At 29.5% G+C, this 22451-nt stretch overlaps 1 protein-coding gene across 1 annotated transcript in view; it reads right to left on the reverse strand.

Moving 5' to 3' along the window:
- Window positions 1–1230: 1230 nt before the first annotated feature.
- LOC129959327 (alpha-2 adrenergic receptor-like) overlaps window positions 1231–22451 on the reverse strand; it is a 53350-nt gene continuing 32129 nt past the window's right edge. The window contains exon 3 of the mRNA XM_056072144.1: window positions 1231–2363. Coding sequence (XP_055928119.1) covers window positions 1502–2363 — 862 coding nt within the window. The 3' untranslated portion in view covers window positions 1231–1501. The remainder of the gene's footprint in view (window positions 2364–22451) is intronic.

Genomic DNA, 22451 nt, shown 5'->3' on the forward strand with positions numbered 1-22451 from the left:
TTTGTTAGTTGGAAACAGACTTATTTTCTAAGTCTTAAGGTTCTAAATCGAATTTTGATTTTTATTTGGAAACTGTTTATGTTATTAAAAAATAAGTGCCGAAAATCTATATTTTAGGGGATATAGGGATGTTAATTAACTAATTAAACAACAAAAATTTGTTGACCGAAATCACAATAGAACATAATTTTTATAGCCTTCGGATTTTAGTGTCTGCATTTTTCGAAAGCACAGTAAAATTAGATTTACGCCATATAATTATTAAATATACTATTTTGTAACAAATTTATGGAATATTAAGACACAATTCATATGGTAAATTGCAGAAATAGTTTACGAATATTATTTATTACATTGCTTTTATGTTATTTTAAATGCAACCAATTCATCCTTTCATATGAAGATCGGTTTTAAAATTTGGAGCTGTTAAAAAATTGTATTATCTTTGAAGGAAAAAAAAATATCTGACCTTTGTGGTAAATATTTTATCTTAAACAAACAATAAAAGAACCATCAATAACATTTTGAACTAATTACACATGATAAAAATAATTTTAAAATTATAAAAATATTCAGTATACCTTGCCACTCGAGAATATTCTTCCATGTGACTACTGTACTGCTTATAACGTAAATGAGAAAATATACACTGATTATTCGAACGGATAAATAAATAAGCAGTACTAACAGTTTAAATAAGCATTTTAAACGAAACTATTAAGATTTACAAACTTATGTTGGAGGAGTTTAATTGGCATGTGAAATAGAATTTGTGGAAAGTAAATTTTATTTCTATTCTAGAAATGTTGAACCAAACAATAATAATAATAAAAAATATGCTTAAATATGTGATCATAAAGAATATACTGAATATTAAAAGTAAATTCCACTGCGATATATTTAAGAAATATGCAGTTCGGAAAATTTATAATATATTTATTTTTGCGAATCATAGCAAAAAATTATCCTTTTTTTATTAAAGTTATTCATTCCACCTGAATGACCAATTTTATTTACATGCAGAAAGAAGCTGCGTTGGTTTTCATTCCTTTTTGGACTGTAGAGAGCTTTTAGTTTCTATTAAATATTTGAAAGAAAATAGTTTCATAATTTCGGAATATTTTCAGTCCATTTCAATTAAAAATACTTCTGAAGTAAAAAGAGCATTTAGAACCAGTAAGTAGTCTTCATGACTTTGAAAGTTAAGTCGAATTTCTTTCTTTTACTCAAATTAGTTAACATTCAGATAATCTCAATATTTAAGTCTTATATCATCTGAATTTTGTACTGTGTGGAACAATATGAAGTTAACCAGTATGGTGAATTAAATCATAACTCTACTAAAAAAAAATCAAGGGAAGTGATGTTAAAGGATGGATGTACAGGCACTTTGTTAGCAGCTGTTTTGTGGAAGACAACATATTTAAAAGTGCAGAAAATTGTTTTTCATTAAAAAAGTGTATTTGCAGATACTTTTGCGGACAATTCCAAATGTTTCCATTTACTTCAAGAGAATTTTTTTGAAAGCTCTCCGAAAATCTCTGTTGAAGATAGTATAAATGATGGGGTTTAAAGCAGAATTACAGTAACCTAACCAAAAGGCTGTTGCAAAACCAGTGGGTTCAATGTGACAGGAAGAGCACAGAGCTTCCAAAACATACAAGACAAAGAAGGGCAGCCAGGCCAAAATGAAGGCAATCATGATGAGCCCCAGAATGAGAGTTGCCCTGCGTTCCCTTGCCTTGGCAAGACGCCTCTTTTGTCTTTCGGCGTCTGATGGCAGAGCTCGGGCCGCTAAGTGGCTGTGGGGCCTCAAGGGCAACCTTCCTTTGATCCTGATTTTCTTCTTTAGTGATGCCTTGTACATTTCTGTAGACTCTGGATCGCTCCCCTTGCCTTCTGACAAGGATGCACTGGATCCAAATCCAGAAGCCCTTGAAGTTTTGATCGAGGTCCTTCGAACTTGTTGATGAAAGAACCGAGGAGACGTAGATTCTGCAAGAACTACAGCTACCATGGGCATTTTGGTCGGCGGGGAAACGATGCCGTCGTTAGAATAAACATTCAGATCGGATGAAATGGTGAGTCGTCTAGGAACAATAGAATGCGTGACGTGCTCCTCGAATTCGTCTTCTTCCTCATCCTCCGCTTCGCGTGCTTGATCGTCATCGTCCTCTCCATCATCTTCAGGGATTCCGTCTGCCACCGCTGGGGAGATGGAGGGACCTTCTGACGAGAAGAAGGGAGGAGGAGATTCTGTCATTTCTTGTGAGGCTTCGATGATGATGTGGGGCATGTTTGAAATGGTGGGTGCGGATGGACTTTCTCGTTTACTGCCATTCACCTTGGGTACATCTGGGAATCTGGAAAGAAAACACAAGATATTATAAAAGTTTCAATTGGTATATACTACAGTAACAGAGAAGAGGAACAACTATTGTTATTTGAGATTGGGTGATAGATGGGTAAGATTTAAAAATACAAGAGCCTGATATGAACATGCTGTACTAAACAGAAGATAAGATTTAAAACCTCTCATGATACTCTAGATAAATAAATATTATTTGAAAAAGACAGTATTTAGACCTGAAAGTAATGAAACTGAATAAAGATAATTTGACCCACGTTTTAATCTAACAATCGAAAGGATTCCTTCTTTTGCGCCATTTTAAAACTTAATCTGTGTTGGGTTATAAAGAGAGAGCTAACGTAATAAAATTTGTATTAACTATAACATGTAGTTAAGAAAATCTCTCTAAAAACAAACGAATGGCTGAAGTTTGAAATCAGGACTTGGCAGGCGTTTGGATGACGGCCCCAAGCAAGGTAATTCCTTATCAAGGTCAATACTCATTATCTGAGGCTACATAAGGAATTGGAAAAAATTCTGATTAGTCATTCCGATGAATTCCTCTCTCTTAGCAAACAGCAATAATAGAGAAAGCAAGCTTCATTCGAAACGTTTAGTAAAAAATTATTAACACGGTAAATTTAATAAAATTTCTGTTTCTTGCCAATTAATTAATACTTTATCAAGTTATTTTATTTCCAAACTTATATATTTACATAATTTGAGTCTTGAGAATTTTGAGTTGATAAAAAAAGTTGTTACAAATGTCTGGTTGAAAATATTAGCCTTTATCAGTTTTAGCAATGAAAAAAGTAGCGAAAATGATAAGTAATTTCACAACATTCTACGATATCGAAACTATGCGGAAGAAAAGTCATTGAATTCTGGGGATGCTGAAAATTTGTCACTCTCTTTAAAACTAGCATGATAAACTCAAATATATTTAAAGTTTTAGCACTCAATTGCACAATTAGTATTAGATTCTAGGTATTTTTGGTTATAAAAATATTATTCTATCTGTAAGGAAACTAAGTAAAAATGTAATTTTTGACGAATGAATCAACTTTAAGCTTCTACAAGGCAAGAAGACGTTTTCAGAAAAAATAAATGCTTATACTGAAAACTAAATAAGTAACTGTTCTTGGCATTATTATAGCGCGTGCGATAATGTAGGTACTCTTGAATTCGTATATTAGCTATGTGTTATGTTGCATAAATGATAAAATTTTCAAATTTAACAAATTTACTTACAGCAGATTTATGATCCTTTAAACGTTAAATTCATTAGTCTCAATTTGTATTGAGGCGCATATTATTCTTACTATTTTCAAGGAATATAAGGAGATTACTTTCCAATTAGGAAACCTTTCATTAAAAATATAATGAATTTTAGAAAAAAAATAAAATGAAATATTCTTATTTATTTCATAAAGTACAAGAAATCTTATAATTCAATACATCTTTAATATCCATATAATGAAATTTTGTAAAGAATAAACTAAATTAAATGATATTTATGTTAAATAAGTTTGTGATAGTGACTTTTAAACGTAATAGTTACGTGCTTAATTCGTATTTCGTTATTCGTACGTATTTGTAGACGTAATGTATTTACTGAGTATCTTGGTGTTTTTGAGAGATATAAGGATATAAGATTTTTGATCCAGAGAGGATTTAATTGTACATAAAAGAATTTTAAGGAAAAATAACATAAGATATTCTTATATATTTCATAATGAAAAAGAATATAAAATTTCAAATTCAGAAAAATTCAATATCTATGTAGTGAAATTTTGTAAAGAGCGAGCAATAAGATGTGATAGTTACGCTAAAATATATCTAAAGCAACAGCAATAATCATATATTTTTGCAAATCAGCCGTTTTGATAAATATTTTTCACATGCATTCAATACTTTTTTACCATTTCAAATATTTTTTAAAAAAAATAAATAACCTTCAGAAACGATTTTTAAAAATATTTTTGAATCATCAAAAAAATTTCAGATCTGAATCAGATTGCAAGAAATTATACACTATATATTGGAAAACTCAAATAAATACAAATAGAAATATTTTTATTCATTTAATTATCTAGATTCGGAAATACTTCAAGGTGGTTTGCGTTAGGAAACTTTTATTTTACGAATTCTTGAGAGATGATTAGATATTTTGTAATGCAATGGCTGATAAGTTTTTCTTCGATCTTCCTCTTCAAGCCCTTTCGAAGATAAAAATACTCTTAGTATCATTTAATTCATCGAAGATAATGAATAGAATTGAAACCGTATTTATATCGGAAAAAGACACATCACACAGCTCACCGATAGAGTTAAAAGAAAAATTGACTATTCTGAGTAGCAAAATATTGGTAGAATAATGACCTGGACGTCTTTAAAAATCACCGTACTTTATGGTCACACAGTACGGCCACATTTATATCATTGTTTAACAAGGAAAAAACATATAAAAGACACATCTCACAACTCACCAATAAAGCTAAAAGAAAAATTGACTATTCTGAGAAGCAAAATAATGGTAGAATAATGACCTGGACGTTAAAAATCACTTTATGGCCACACAGTACGGCCACATTTATATTATTGTTTAACAAGGAAAAAACATATAAAAGACACATCTTACAACTCACCAATAAAGCTAAAAGAAAAATTGACTATTCTGAGTAGCAAAATAATGGTAGAATAGTGACCTGGACATCTTTAAAAATCACCGTACTTTATGTGGCCACATTTATCTTATTGTTTAACAAGACGAAAAAGATATAAAAGATACGTCCCACAGCTCACCGATAGAGCTAAAATAAAAATTGAATATTCGGAATAGCAAAATATTTTTAGAATAGTGACCTGGACATATTTAAAAGTCACCGTACATTGTGTGGCCACATTTATCTTATTGTTTAACAAGATGAAAAAGATATAAAAGATACGTCCCACAGCTCACCGATCGAGCTAAAATAAAAATTGAACATTTGGAAGAGCAAAATATTTTTAGAATAGTGACCTGGACATATTTAAAAGTCACCGTACATTGTGTGGCCACGTTTATCTCCTTGTTTAACGTGACTAAAAATATATAAAAATTTACAGCCGCATTTTCATCTGTAAAAATATTTCATAAAATCCGATGACACATCTAAAAGAAAAAGGAAATAATTTTAAGTAGCAAAATTTTGCCAAAGGGGGGAAAAATCCGACAGCCTCAACAGGAACCGGACACAAGTGGTCACAAAAGAAAATTGAATTTATTTCCTATGTAGGGACAGTTTTGGTAGAAGAGACTGCTTTCATCCAATTTCTCGTACACTTCTATTGGGATTTGTCTCCATTTTCTTCTACTGAATACTTTACCACAGAGCTTTTATGGGAGGGATTTCTCAGTGGAAAACGAATTTAGAGTTCGAGCTCCTCCAAAATTGAACTGACAGGTTGAGACCAAAGCTTTGAGGTAGTCAATATTATTTTTGAATCCTCTGCTTCTTTTCCGCAAATCTCGAAGTGTGATCGGTTCTGGTCATGCGGAATAAAAGAAAAGCCCACTTTAGATTGTTTTCTTTCTGCTAGGATTCTTTATAATACCGTTTTTTAAATTGCAACGTTTATATGCCGAATTCGGATTTCAGATTTTAACCCCACAAAACAGAAGGAAAAAAGTTCTTATTGTAAAAAGTTAAGGAAAATTTTTTCTCATTCTCCACCCTCTTTCGACAGTAAAACAATTTCGCAATTCCAAAACAGAAAATATTTATGCAAATTCTCTATTCAAAATGTGGACATATAAAAAAATCCTTCAACGTGGCATTATCACATTTAAGTTATCGTGATTGTTATGTAAAAATGTCGTAGGTAAAATTTAGCAAAACATTTTACTCACACAAAACACATCTATAGATTAGCGACATTTGTTCTCTAATTGTTGTAAGTGATATATGATTAATATATATTGTTACTAAAAACTATATGTTACCAGAGGTTTCAGCTGTTATATTCAAATTTTATACGTTTCACAGTGCGTGATTTTTGACTTACAACATTTTGATATAAAAGCACGATATGAAAGCATAGCATAAAAACATAAAAATCACGTCAAAAGTTTTTAAAAAATGACAAATAAGTGGATCCAAAAATAACAATTAATGAAAAAGAAAATGCAAGAGGATGAAAGAAGATAAATTTTTTCTATGTTGAGATTTAATTTTCCAATACTGGAGGAAAATTAATGGCAATTAAAGATTTCTATGACATAGGAATTTCAGTATCGTTTGAAATTTAAAGTATTAATAAAAAAATAATAATTCTTTTTAAAACATACTTCTATTAGTGACTGAAAAGAAGAAAATAACATTTTTTTTATCAAAATAAAATTGTAAAAGTGCAAAAAAAATACACAAGATTACTGTGTAAAACAAAGAGTGAAATACAAATGTAAAGGTGCTCGAAGTAATGAATTTACTGACTCAAACATTTTTATTGTACATAATTTTAGTTTCAATGACATAAATTCCTTCAGGTCTACAAAGCTATAAAAATCCATATTGTTTTGTAGAAAGTGCTTCTAAGTGGACTTTAAGCTACAAATTTCTTCTCGGAGAAAGAATTTTGAAAGAGGATAAAGTGTATTCTTTGAAGAATAATCAAATTCTTGTTATCTGAAAGATATTTTATTCTCTAAGTTTAAGAAAAAGTATAAATAACTATGAACTATCTCCTTTAAAACTAAAAATGGAAAAGGAAAAAGGCCTTTTAGGACGTTTGAATAGTTAAAAATAATATAATGCTCTTTTGTTTGAGTTATTTTTAAATAAAACTTTAATCAGCATTGAATGAGGGTAAATTATTTAAAAACTATGACAAGTCTCCTTAAATTTTTCCAAGCATTATATTTTAAACAGTTCATACGAGATAAAATGAAATATAAATATTAGTAAATTTCATTTATTTTATTATATATATATATATATATATATATATATATATATATATATATATATATATGATAATTATAATACAATGCCATTATAGGCTATTAATAGCTGAACCTAGATTTAACTTTAAACAGCAATGTGATTTTCGGAGTGTTAGACAATTTTTTTATTGTTTTTATTTTGGTAGAAGATCATATGTGGTAATAAAATAAATACCACAGTTGCATATAAGAAATTCAAAATGATTTCGATAAAAAGTTACTACAGAATATAAGTTTAAAAGATATAGAAAATTCGGCTTCAATTTTTTTCTAACTTGTAAAAAGGTAGATGGTCAACTTTCTAAACTCCTACTCTGGCTTGAAAACCCAGCTTATTTTAACTAAATGACTTTAAAGGAAAAATAATGTAACATAGAAATTTTTTGCGCATATCTTTGATTGTTAATGCATTTCATACCATCGATAAATTAGCAATATGCTTCAAAAGATTTCCGCTCGCTTCTTTTTTCAGGATAAGACGTGTGCTTACCACAAAAATCAATAAAAGACATCTGCTTCGTAACCAAATGTATCAATCACTCGAAGTTGATATATGATCGAATCTATAAAAAAACTACACAAAAGGAACGGGGGATAATACATGTTGATGCACAAAGAAGCAAAAGAAACATTTATGAGACTAGGAAGAAAAACAGAGAGACATTGCTAGAGGTGCTCTTCTTCCTCTTATTTGTCCAACATTTGTTTTCATAGATGGAACGAATTCTTTATGGAATATAAATACAAGGAGTCCGAGAGACCACTTCCAAATTTTAGGGATAGCTCAGGCATAGAAAAACATTTTTGTAATAGAAGCAGTGACTTAAGTCCAGTGACTTAAGTACAAGAGTAGGATGGATTAGATAAAATGTACAATGAAAATTTGATTGAATGCATGCTTACAATAGCTACTAGCATTAACAACATATCACTAGCATTAATAATAATTATTAACATTAATAACAAATTACTAGCATTAATAACAAATTACTATCATTAATAATAATTACAAGCATTAATAACAATTACTATCATTAATAACAAATTACTAGCATTAATAATAATTACTAGCATTAATAACAAATTACTAGCATTAATAATAATTACAAGCATTAATAACAAATTACTATCATTAATAACAAATACTAACATTAATAACAAATTACAAGCATTTATAACAAATTACAAGCATTAATAACAAATTACTATCATTAATAACAAATACTAACATTAATAACAAATACTAACATTAATAACAAATACTAACATTAATAACAAATTAATAACAATTACTAGCATTAATAACAAATTACTAGCCTTAATAACAAATTACTAGCCCTAATGAAAAATTACAAGCAATAATAAAAAAATTATTAGCATTAATAACAAATTTATTAATGCTAATTTAATAATAATAATTCAAATTTAATAACAACAGTATGAGAGGTATGATAATGACAAGTAGAATGAAATCAAAAAAAAAAACCGCTTTGTAATACTTTAAGTAAGCCACCTGAAGTGATACACACTTCTTTTGTTGTTATTCATGAAATTAAGCTGTCATGCTACTGTAAATGTGTATACCAATGAATATGTGCTAAATATTTTATCCATTGTATCTTTTATTTTATTTGAATCTCTGAGAAAAACCCTCTATACAATCCTCCCTGTTTGAATTTCAGCATATTCTACTGAAAAAATGACGAACTAATAACAACACTTAAAATTTGTAAATGATCTTTCGGGACATCCCGTATGTTTGCTTCAGTAGAGGCCATTTAATTAGTTGAAAGCACGGATTCTATTAACAAAGGCATCTGATCCTATTGATGTTCTAGAAATTAATCAAATCTATTATGTACAAATGATACTGTGAAATGCCTTCTAATAACTGCATGTTGAATTATTCTATGCCGTGACATAATAGGACAGATGAATGGATTCTAAAATTAAATTGGATGGCGCATTTGATGTGCATCATAGACAGAGATAGAAGAGACAGAGTCCATTGTATTTCTCTTAACTAACTTGAAATGAGACTAAGAAACCCGTCGAAGACAATAATTGTCATCAACATTTTCAAAGAATTAGATTCATGTACATTTTTATTTCTACGTTGATACTTGTCTGTAAATTTTTGCGATTATAGCTTGGTATTATTATTTGCCGTCTTTTATTTTTCATAAAAGTTTTGCTTTTTAGTAAATAATCATTTGTGAATGTTTTGCTGTTCGTTTTTTAATAATTCTTATGCTATATTTGGACTGCTTTTTTGTCCCTAATAAAGAAGTGTGAATGAAATGGCAGCCTTTAGATTTATAAGTTGCCAAATGGATTGTTTACCAAATCCGAAAGAATTAGCGCAAAGATTCCTCTTCGTTTAAAAATTAAAGAATTCTTCAATTGCCATTATGAAGTTAAAATATTCTTTAAATAATTTAGAATAGTATATTTTAAATGCCCAATCTTTAATCACAAACTGACTACTCCGACCCGCCGGAGAGCACATGGAAAAACTTGAATGACAGGACCGTCGCAACAGCAACACTGGCGGGAACTGTGGTTGAGTCCTAAGGTCCATCACCGGCCACGGTACAACCCTTCCCTAAGGAAGCACATCCCGTCATCTATGGGAGGAGTCAGATCCCCACATTTTCGTATATCCACAGGATGGCGAGAACCAACCACCATGCCAGAAGTTTCCCATCCTCAATAACGAGGTTCCCCCCATGGTACCCAAGCATTACATAAAGTTGAACTCTATTAAACTTCAAAGAAACCACTTAGATAAAATATTCTTTATTTAAAAGATAAAGGTATGTCGATATTGTCACATTTTTTATTGCTTTTGTAAGTACTTTTTATACTCTTACATGATTTTAAGAGTATAAAAATATTGGAAAGACTCTCTTGTTTGCAAGGAAGCAATAAATGCAGTAAATGACATGGGTTTTATACTTATAATATGTTAAGTTATGGAAACACATTATACGTATTGTTTGGAACGAAAACAAATTATTGATAAGAAGATACGCATCTTTTGCTATATTTGTGCCTACTAGAAACTATTGAATTTTCAGTGCGACGGTTTAAAATGGTAAATATTTGAAAAACGAAAAATGTGTTTTAAAAATTATACTTCATCAACTGGTAGTTTCAAAAAAATTTCATTTTCTATCTTAAATAACACTAGCTGCCTTTGGCGACCAGTTAATTCGCCTAGGGTTTTGACATTTAAGGCTATTTAAAGACCAATATGAAACTTTGTAAAATTATAATGAATGCCGCAGTAACAGCAACGATTGTGTCAAAAAGAATGGTAGATTTAGTTCAGTCGTAAATAAATTTTTGATTTCGATATCCTTTGCTTTTGCTGGGATCCATAAATTCGTTATTTGTGGGAAGCTCTCTTACTAACCCTTTAACTGATTACGTACATACGCCATAATTATCTTAATTTTAAACATAGAGGCTAAAATTCGACATTCAAAGACATTATAATTTGATACTGAAGTTACAAGCGATTCATAAATATCTCAAATATCCTGTAGATTTTTAATTGAATTCAAACGTCAACACATTTCCAAAACTGAAAGTATATCTAATTTTATTAGGCACAGAAAACAAAGCCATTAAATGATTTAAAAAAAAGAGGCTTTAAGACATTAATGAAACAATTCGATGTAATTTTATCTATTCCATTTTTTAAGGGAAGAGAATAATTGAAAGATTCATTTCAAAATTTAAGAGCTTATTTTCATGATTATTATTTATCTTTTGAACCAGTTCATTTATGAGCTCCCTTTTGAATGAAGATCACATCACATATGACACTGCCTTGGATACATCAAAGCAGTCTATGAGTGTTCTGCTATGATTGATTATCACGGTGACCGACCATCAAGAGCATAATCGGATAGTTCATCATCTCTAGAACGCTTCGAGACGTGTTCACATTATTAATTAGCTGTCACGCTTAATATTTATTGTAAAATCTTCATTGTAATGTTTCTCTATTTAAAAAGGCCTCATAGAAAATGTTGCTGGTTTTTGGCTTCTTGCGAAAAAATAGTTAATCACTTTATCGAAATAGGTTAACTCATATCAGGATCATTATTTATTAAGAGAAAGTGTAGAAAATGTGTGACATTTCTAGTTCAAGTCCTGGCATTGCAAAATCCACAAGGTCTTCCTGTGTATTAGTCGTTTGAGAGCTTGGTTAGGGTAGTTAAAGGGATGTACGCTATTCCACGATCAGCTCAGGGACAATTTCATTGCCATCGAATGCGGTCACATAGAATTCAGCGGAATGGCCTCAAACCGGACGTGATTGAATTATTGTTGTATAATTATATTTCGATAATGTCTGGAACATTCTCATTCGGTTTTGGATCAATTTGATGCCATTCAAGGTTTGGGTAAAGGAGGCTGATTATCAAATAATGGACTACAATTTCTCTAATATCTAAACATTAAATTTCGGAAATGTTGATTTTCTGCTGCAATCTTAAATGTAAGGATTATCGAAATACACTATCTGGAATTGAACTTCTATTTTGATTGTATTTACCGTCTTTCAATGCTTAATTAATGTGGTCTAATTACCAAGTAATGAATTGTTATCTAAGCGTTAGACTAAAAAAATGAAGGTTTCAGGCTGTTAAATAGGATGCCCGAGAGTGGTTGTGCATTGAATAATTATATTTTTTGACTAATGAACCAAAAGTACGTCAATCACAGACGTTAAAATTCTGTGTACAAATTGCGTGGATTCCATAAACATTTCAACTCTGACATGTGCCCTTAGTTGATTCAGTAAGAAAACAACTTCCCAAATCCAAAGATGCCATCTAATTAGATAGCAAAATAAACTGAACTACTAAGAGGTTAATAGAAACAAAGCAGTTTAAATAAGACCCTACTAATGCATTGAAAGAAACGATTCTAATGGAAGTGCATTCAAGTTAGACCCCATTTATACTTCATGAAAGAGAGACAAGGAAGATAGGGAATAAAGGATGTAAAACAAAAAGTCTCTAGTACAATTACTTTTTGTGAGCTGTAATCTTTCATTCAAAAAGGGAAATAGGCGAATACTGAACATGAGGACTTTCTAGTTTAGTTATTAATTCTATTAACGAGTGGATTTTAAAACATTTGTTTATAAACAAGAGAATGCATGATCTAAAAATGTTTTAGTTTTAAATATAGAAATTTATATTTTGATAGAAATTTTATGAATATACAGAATTCTTTCGAATTTTGAAATTCATCACAACCTAAATCACAACCTTCTATGTTCAGATTATTGCTTTCTGTAAACATGATTAAGATGAGTTGTTATATGGAAAATAAAGCTTTTATTGATCTGCTCATTTGTGGAATCAGCATGACTCCATAAAGATTTCGAAACCTCCTTCTAAATAGGAGGATGTAGACCTTACACAAACGGCGTCTGGTTCTCAATTGCCTCAAGTCTGGAAAGGAAGAGACATTTATTCTTTTTTCTTTAGCCTGGGAGGAAAGAGAAAATATGGACTCGAAGTTAGTATTCTAGATTGAAGTACTTAGAAAAAACTAGTTTAATGTTGATTAATATTTCAATTCAAAGTCTGAAACATTTTGATTTTGCATGGAATAAGTTCATTCTCTCACTTATAAATATATTATGACGAATAACACGATCATAGATTCTAATTGTTTTACGGTTAAGTTCCTAATAAAAACCGTTAGATTTTTGTTATGAGGTATCAACAGAAATGATATAAATACAAATTTAATAAAAGCAGTTTTCAAAAATACATTTTAAACAGTGTACTAGAAAGTAGTGTTTTGGACATAAATATAAATTTTAAAAAATTAGTTTTCAAAAGCACATTTTAAACAGTGTAATAGAAAGCAAAATTTTGCACTTTATAATCCATTGCTGTGAACATTATACCGTTTTGATAAAAAATTTTCCCAAAATTGAATCACCCAAACAGTTATTTCCAAATATTGAATCATCTTTAGAAACATGAAAGAGTAATGAATCAAAAATTGATTGCAAAAGTCTCTCTTTACAAACTTGAAACAAATTGAGAGAAATAAATGTACATAAAGACTATCCGAACATCCAATAAAAGCATTCCAATTGAAAGGTGTTCTTTTGAACAACCAGAAACAAAATGATTTTAAGCAAATCCTAAATAAAATTTTCTTTCGACAAATTTATTTTATTTATAACAAAGAAAGGCATTTATTAGAAAAGAATCAATATGTTTCACAGAAATAAAGTTCATCTACAACATTTTATTATCTTCGAATATTATAGAAATGTATATTGTTAATATGTTCAGTATATCTTTAATAAATGCTATTTTACAAAGGGATTATAACAATTGAATTTAGTTCATAGATTTCATTGCTATCGCATTAAATGTAAATTATAGTAACAAAATATAATGATAGAATATTTCTGTAATTGAAATTCAGGTAGAAAAAGTAGTAAAAATAGTACATAAAAATAATACCACTTCCGCTTCAAAATTTATTTGGTTATTTATTATTTGTTGGACTAACAGTCTTATTTCCTTAATAATACGAATTATAAATTTCAAATAATGGAAATAAAATTTTTCCTTTATGAAAAAGTTTGCATATATCTATCTTATGCTAACCACAAAATCGTGGATATTATAGATTTATATATCATAGAGGATCTATTTATATATCATAGCGGATACGCCAATATCTCTATAAAAAAGAATTACTCCCAAACTGATATCATATAATCATGACTCAAAATTACTAGGTCTGTTGCTATGTAGTTCTCCAGCTGTTTCGACACAGGACATTAATATAACTAAATTACTAAATAAAAATTGCTTTTCACATGAAGAATGCCTGATTTTACTTTAAATAATTTCACGTCTAAATATTTTTACTGAAAATCACCTTTATTCCTATAGGCTATAAAGTAAAGAATGAGTAAGTAGATATCGTCACTACTAGTGCAAAACGTCGCATATCAGTAAATTTCATTCAGTTGAAATTCGGTACCTTTCATATGACTCACACATTCAGTGTTGCCAATGCCAGAGAGCAAAATGGAATTGGCGGCTTGACATCTATTGGCGATACGAAAGAATATCAACTTGTAGATTTCAATAATATAAAAATTTTAATATAATGACGTTTTCACTGTGAAATACTATATTTTATTTTTGAAAAACCGATAAATGTCGTTTTTCACAAAATTATTAAAATTTGAGCAAAATATGTGGCACTTTACGAATTTTGACTACAAAATGAATGAAGCAAAATAAGAATAAAGATAATTAAGCGAATACAACTCTGAAGGAAGCTGAGAAATTTAAACATTAGAGAACGATATATAAGCATGCGTTGGAGTAACCAAAATTTCTTTCAATCCTAAATGCTTCATCGAAGGTGAGATATGAATATTCTAAATGCCTTAATTTTAAAGAACCGAAATCTGAGCATTTAATAGTTCAGTTTACTGCTCTTTAGAGACTACTTTCTAAAATAGCATCAAAAGTGTCACTATTCAATGCTCAAACTTTTTAGCATTATACCGTCTAGAATAAAACACAATGAAGTTTAACGTGTGTGAAGTTTTACGTTGTTGTTTTCTTCCACCATAGATTGCGTATAAACCTCTTAAACTTTATGAGCAAATAAGTATTCTGAAACCCTATTTTTGGTGGTTTTTGACCTTGAGGAAAGCAAGAGTTGGTAGCATTTTTAGATATGTGGAACGTTATGACAAACTTCCACGAAATAAATTGCGAAGTTTAGGAGAAAAAAGAAGAATTCACATGCAATGTAACTGCAAATATTACTCCTATTTTTAGCAACGACATGTACTTTAATATTTCAATATAGTTGACTTCATAGACCTATAAAGTGTCTCGCTTCTCTAAGAATACAATAATGTATAACATCTGTAACTGTTTAGAAACTCTAAAATTCCTTGAGTTCGTAAAAGATCTATAAGAAGAGAAACTGGATAGTGCAGCCTTCTGTTTTTACTTTCTTGTATATGTAGTATATAAAAAGAAACTATTGTAATAATAATAAAAAAAATCCGAACAAAAGATTTTAACGGAACTCCATAGAATAAAACACATCCGCGTTTTAGATCTCCCTGAATTAGAAAAAAAAATTGGAAATATATCTGTATGTCTGACTGTGAGTAAGGTAATCTAAAAACGCTTTAAGCTACAAATATGGAATTTGGTATATGATCTTTACGCCAAAATTGAAGATTTCTATTAAACTCTGAGCGAAATCTATCAAGAGAAAATCTGTCTGTCCAGTGTAAGTACAAGTGAACACGATAATTATAAAGCATTAAGAGCTAGACTGATAAAATTTGATGCACAAGTTTTGCATCTCTAATACAGATCTTTATTAAATTTGGAACTAAATCCATTTATGGATTGACCGTCTATCAGTCTGTTCTTTCTTATGCATGTAAACACAATAACTCAAAAACACAAAAACTTAAACAAATAAAATTTGGTAGGTGATCGTGTGTGCAATTGTAGTTCTTTGCGTAATTTTGGTTTCAAACAATCAGAAAAAAAAATGTATATTCGATTTTCTCGTACTTATACAGGGTGTTCATTAATTATTGTGGGGGTTCCGTACCTCATAACTTCCGAATAAAAAATATTACGCAAAAACCGATTACGTATTCGTAAATTACAACTCAAAGAATTTTATTAATGATATTAAAGTGTAAAGCTTGCACAATTTGCACTTTGTAGGCATTCAGTTGAAAGTGATTATGTATTCGTAAATTACAACTCAAAGAATTATGAATACGTAAATTACAACTCAAAGAATTATTCAGCTGAATACCTACAAAGTGCAAATTGTGCAAGCTTTACACTTTAATATCATTAATAAAATTCTTTGAGTTGTAATTTACGAATACGTAATCGGTTTTTGCGTAATATTTTTTATTCGAAAGTTATGAGGTACGGAAACCCCGACAATAATTAATGAACAACCTGTATATTAACTGGATATTAGCGATTAATCGCCAAAGATCTCAAGTTTGATTAAATAAATAGGCAAAATTTAAATTTGATCTTTCGTAATTATTGTTCAGAATACTGTTAATGCAAAAGTGCCGCTTTTTTTCTACCACACTAGTGAAGTACACAACTCTCATGTGTGTGTGAAAATAAAAATCTAAGCACTTGTTCTGTTCATAGCTTTGCTGGTGGTCTACATTTTTATGCTTGGATGGGGGTGAGTAATCCCGTTATTAGAGAGTATAGAAGAAAGTTTCCTGGAAACCACTCGCGCTGGTTTAAAATTATAAATTAAATAGGAAAAGATTAACAATAATAATATAAAAATTGAAATCCATTCACTTCACTTTTAATAAATGTGCTGTGACGTTAACTGCATGCAAACGTGTATGCTGTTTAATTCATTTTGTCGAATTCTTTGCTTCCAGTGATATACGTCATGGATTCCAATTGCAAGCAAAATACAATTTAATTATCATAGAGAATTTAATATATATCAAGTGAGCATCAATGGACTCCATTGTTTTCCTCATTCTTGCTGTGAATTAACTTCAGTCGTTAGTGATAAATACCAGTGATCCTAATTTGACACAAAATGTGTAAGAGGATTAGGAATTTCTGACTAATCGTGTGTAGACTAATAATGAATCGACTAATAATGTGTAGTGCCTTGGAGAATTTGCGGCGGATTAAAACTCGGAAAACAATAAGAAGCTTTAAAGTTCGATAAAGGACAAAAATTTAGGTCAAAAGCCATTCCGAAATCTTAATACTCTTAATGATCACCGTAAAGAGATTCTTGTTGACCGTTCAAATAATTGACGCCTTGTCTTTCAAAGCTGTAGGATTAATGTGAGTTTAAATGTAGTTTTTCAGATTTCATTTTTACAATTTCACAGCAATATCTAAAATTTTCAAGCTTTATTAGCCATTTTCATTATGTATGAATTTTTCTTCTAGTTTCTGATTCTTAGGAATTCTCGATAGCTGATGGATTTTATACATAATCCTTTTAAATCAAGAAGCAGAAGTAAGTAATGTCATCAGTTCGTGATTATGAGATATACGGAAAATACTCTACATCAGTCGAATTTAAGAATCCATTGTTCGATTTGCATTTGCTACTTGTACTATTACACCACAACACTGTGTAAGACAATGTGTATTTAGTTGATGTACGTAGTTTGCTTTGCTACGTAACTTTGAGGTCAGCAAATTAACTCCATTTTGAAATTCACTAAACCTTCTTGATACGTATAACGGAGGGAAAGTATTACTTAATGGAAATAATACACGAAATGTGCTATGCCAATTTAATTTTGGAATTCACCGAGCATCTTTGATGGAAGAAGAAGAATGTGGTTTCACAACAAATATAAAAAGACTTACCCTTAATGTCAGATGACTTGAGCCGTTACATTTGTTATATGACTGTGACATATTGTGAATTGATTCTTTTACATAATATAACTATTTTCGAATCCATATTTTTATCCCTAAAATTTTCATAATGTCGTTTTATTTATTTAATTTTCTCAATTTAAATATTTTCACGGAAATCTGAATCTATTTCATTGAATTTGATTTTATATGAATCTGAATCTGATCTTACATGAATCTGAAAACTAGTTCACAAATCTTCAAATGTTATCAGATTAGATTGTCCGATTGTATTTTATTGAGCAAGAGTCAATTGTAGATACACTGTACCAAACAAACAAAATAAAGCCCATCATTCTAGGTGAAATATCTCAGTACATACGAGCATTTGTACTCTTTATTTACTTCACAAGTCTTTAAGCTTAACCCTTGATATAATATTCTGATTTTCAATGCTTTTTTATCGCTTATATTAAGAACTTTAAACATCTTAGAGATAAATTTTGATCTTCAAAAAGTTGACACTAAATATTATTCATTAATAATAATTATAATCAATACAAAAATCAACCTCCATGTAATGAAAATGAATGGCTGTTGTCACGTTGTATGACAAAGAAAAATTTCATCCCATTCTTAAAAATTACCCATTTCTGTTGTATTAGGCTTTCTAAAAGTTCCTACAACAATAGCATTTCGATGTATATTTATTGATAACAAAAAGAAATATTTGCTTTCCGGGGCGAATTATGAATCATAAATTGATCTTTTTGTCAGTGTTTTCGATTAGCCTTAACAATTAAAGCAAAAATATTTATATATAAGCTTTGGTATAGAAAAAAATATATATAAATATATATTCCAATACCGTGTGCTTTGTAACGAACTTTTCCCCAGATCAAGATCAATTGAATAGCGAGTGTTTGTATCATAAGACTAATAAACAGGATTTAGCTTGTAAAAGGAAGCAAATTTTGAGTGAAAAAAGATAAAGCATTTGAGAACAAACAAAGAATTGTTTCAGTATTCAATTTAAATTTCATTTTTATTAAGGCAACTAGTTTATTTTTTTTTTCTGTACTTTAACATCGTTTATGCGATTCTGAATTATATTTAATCAAAAGTAAGCATTTATGAATAATATTAAATAATTATTATCTCTAATTCTTTCATTATTTATGAAGAAATCGGAAATTGTATAAAACATAATTTGAATTGTAAACTTCCCATTAGTATTTCTCTATTTTAAATTTATGAATAAAATATATTGTATTGATATAGAGATTTTATTTATTTATATTTGAAAACTCAAGTGATCTAATTCTTGTTATTATTCTTGGAAAATAATTTTGGCTGCACACGAGAAATTCCCTGCAACCATTATGCGCGTTGCTATTCTAATTCCAGTTTCGAATCGATTATAATCTTGAACTTTGCGTGCTCGCGTTGTTGAACTAGCATAATTGAGAAGCTGATGCTGTTTTACAATAGCCTTTAATTAAAACATTTATTTCAAAGCCGCAGTAACCTCATCACAGAGTTTCATCTTCGGCACGGAAATTGCGAGTTCGAGATCTGATTCCAGGAAAGAGCAGCTGTGTGTACGAGCCTGGTGCACGCTAAGTTTCAGCTCACCCTTGATGTCTGTTGGACAGGTAATTAGCGATTAAAATGTAGGAAAAGCGACTACCAGTGTGAAGTACGTTAATAATTGTTAGGTAGTGCTCACATATTCCATTTTTGCTCAGACTTCTTTTCGATTCTTCAAAAAAATTTCTAGTACGTGTCGCTAATGACTCGTCCGACACTACTGCAGTGCAGTAGATGTTTATGTAGAATACAAATTCTGTTAGCGTTGAAATGCCGCTGATTGCTTCCCTAATAATTTATTTCTAATTACGCGTTTAACACAAATAGCGTCCATGTATATTCGAATAAGAGCAATTGCGGTATTGTTGGTGTGATGTAGAAGTTTGAAGAGGGAATGTCCACTCTGGTGTCCTTTTTGGGATTTAACCACGATAAAAAGGAAAGATTCGTCCCCAAACAGCCTTCTTGCTGTTTCAAAGCCATTCATTAATATAATTAAAATAAAACATGTATATTAGAAAAATTCTTCATCTGTTTACCACGCATGTAAAAAAAAATTATAATAATTAATTTATTTTAATAGTAAATCATTATATGAGTATCATATATTCAGAATATAATATATACCACATTCAACATTTCAGATGAAAATGAGCAATAAATTGCATTAATATTTAAGGCTTACAGTCAAGCAATAAAAAGATAACATTCAGCTTGGAGATATCTATTTAATTATACATACATATATATTTCTACAATTCCTTTCGCATCACGCGGATGGTCTTAAAATTCTATTTCAGTGCAGTGCCATTTATAATCAATCTCACGCATTATAGGATTTCAATATTAGATTCACTTTCCTTTGTATGTCCTTTATTACTTTTGCAAAGTAATTAGGACATAAAATAATAGCCGGGCGTGGTCAGATTTCATTGATGAATGAATTTTTAGATGCCAGGTCGCTAGAACTCAATAAATCAAGTCTGCGCAAGGTTTTAAATAAAACAAGCAAAACAAGGTTTACCTTCAAACAAATACAGTTTTATTTCGTTACTAATGAAAGGAAAAAGTGTTATTTTTGCTGCAAAAGTTTGAGTTAAAATGATGTAAGGTAACATCATTTTAACTCAACCTTGAACAAACTAAAGAAAAGTGCTCCACAAGTTTTCTTATCGGCACATCGTTAAAGAGCATTAATATTTAATCCTGGAGGGAATCACTTACTTGACTATTCTAAGAATAGTCGAACCTTTAGATCTGTCTGGCTCACTTTGTGAAGACTAACAATTCTAATCACGCTGAATAAAAAAAAAATCCATACTTAGCAATCTGTAACCTACATTCATGAATTACATTTCCTTAACAATGTCTGCAATTTATAAAAAATTATGACTTCTAAAATTTTTTTCTTGATCTTAAATATGATTTTTTACAACTCAAAATATTTTAACTATGCTTTTAATTTCAATTAAAAAAGGAGAGTGTTTTCCTCTATTTTCGAATAATACTATGTAAGTGCTTTGTATTTAGCGTTGCAATATATCGAAGAAAATCGCGTACACATTATGGATTGTGTCTTCTTTTGATTATAGTTATAATTTCATTCAGATTCCTTTTATACTTCCTACAAGCATTTAATTCTCTCATAATAATTTAATTTTCAAAAGAAATACTAAGAAAATGTATTTATGTTTTTTTTTTTTTTTTCATTTGTATGAGTAGGTTCTGCTTATTTTGATTCACTGCTTTTTTACTTGTAAATATGCCAAAAGTCCAAGCAAAATGATTTTTCTCATGTGGATAAACGTCTGAGCTCTTAAAATCCTCATTTTAAAAACCATGAAATGATTGAATCTTCCTGGCATTCATTAGTCCGAAAGACATTTCTTCGACTTTCACATGATTTTATTTGACTCTTCTTATTTAATGTTTGTAATGATGGAATTTTTTAATGAATTATTACTCATCTTTTTATGTGTTAGAGTTTTGCAATTTTTCACATTCGTGAATTTTTGATGACCATACACTATTTAAATGTTTTCAGAATTTAATTAGAAATTAATCGATTAATTAAATTAAATTTTCAAACCAAGGGCACCATTTATTTGTGAACTTAAGAAAAAAATCAGGACATGATTCCATACTACTTTTAAAAACGATTTATAAATTAAAGATTCAAAAATGGAAAATAATTAAAATGAAAACTTAATTAATAATTAATTAATAATAAATAATAAAAGTATTAATAATAATAAAAGTATTTAAAATTCAGCGGTATTAATAATAATGAATAGTAAATTAAAGGGTAAAAAATTAAAATAAAGAGTTCGGCGTTTTCGTACAAGAATAAAAGTCTGGTTTAAAAAACTATTTTTATCATATTTGTTTATTATATGTACTTATAGTAAAAACACTATAAGTACATATAAAAATTCTTACAATTTTCTAGTCGTCCTGCTAATGCTGAGTAAAAACTTGGAGGGAGATGCCAGATCAAATGACTATGGTTCAAAATTATGAGAACCTTTCCAAAGCAGTCCTCTTTTTGCCTCAAAAAGGGAAACAAGTCTAATGAAACTAAATTGTAATTTATGTTTGCTTAAGAATAAAATTTCTTGAAGATCTTCATTCAATTTGAAATACATACTTTAAATTAATTGCACATTTTATTTAACCTTCGATTTGTTGAAGTAATAATAGTTAAAATGCATCTACAAAATCAGAATTCTATCAAATCGTGAATTATATTATCGACAATATTTAAAATAGAAAATTATTCTTGAAATAAAGCCATATATAGTACAATAATTCTAACATGTTTCTCTTTTGTTATTAATATATACTATATAAGTGACAAAAATTTCTTACAACTGTGCATTTCAAAACTTTGTTGTTTTTGAAAAAAATTGAAAGACATTTAAAAATTCACTATATGGGGACTTAAATGAAATAATAATGTGAATTATCGGAAAAATATATGCCTTTGTAAAGCAAAGAAAGTTGGGACAGAAACAATGTGGCTGTTTGCTTAAGTACAAAAATAAGGTCGACTACGAATAAGGTAATGCGAACATTTCTTTCAATTCTTGACATGAACAAA

This window comes from Argiope bruennichi, chromosome X1 (assembly GCF_947563725.1).
Source record: "Argiope bruennichi chromosome X1, qqArgBrue1.1, whole genome shotgun sequence".
Lineage (NCBI taxonomy): Eukaryota > Metazoa > Arthropoda > Arachnida > Araneae > Araneidae > Argiope > Argiope bruennichi.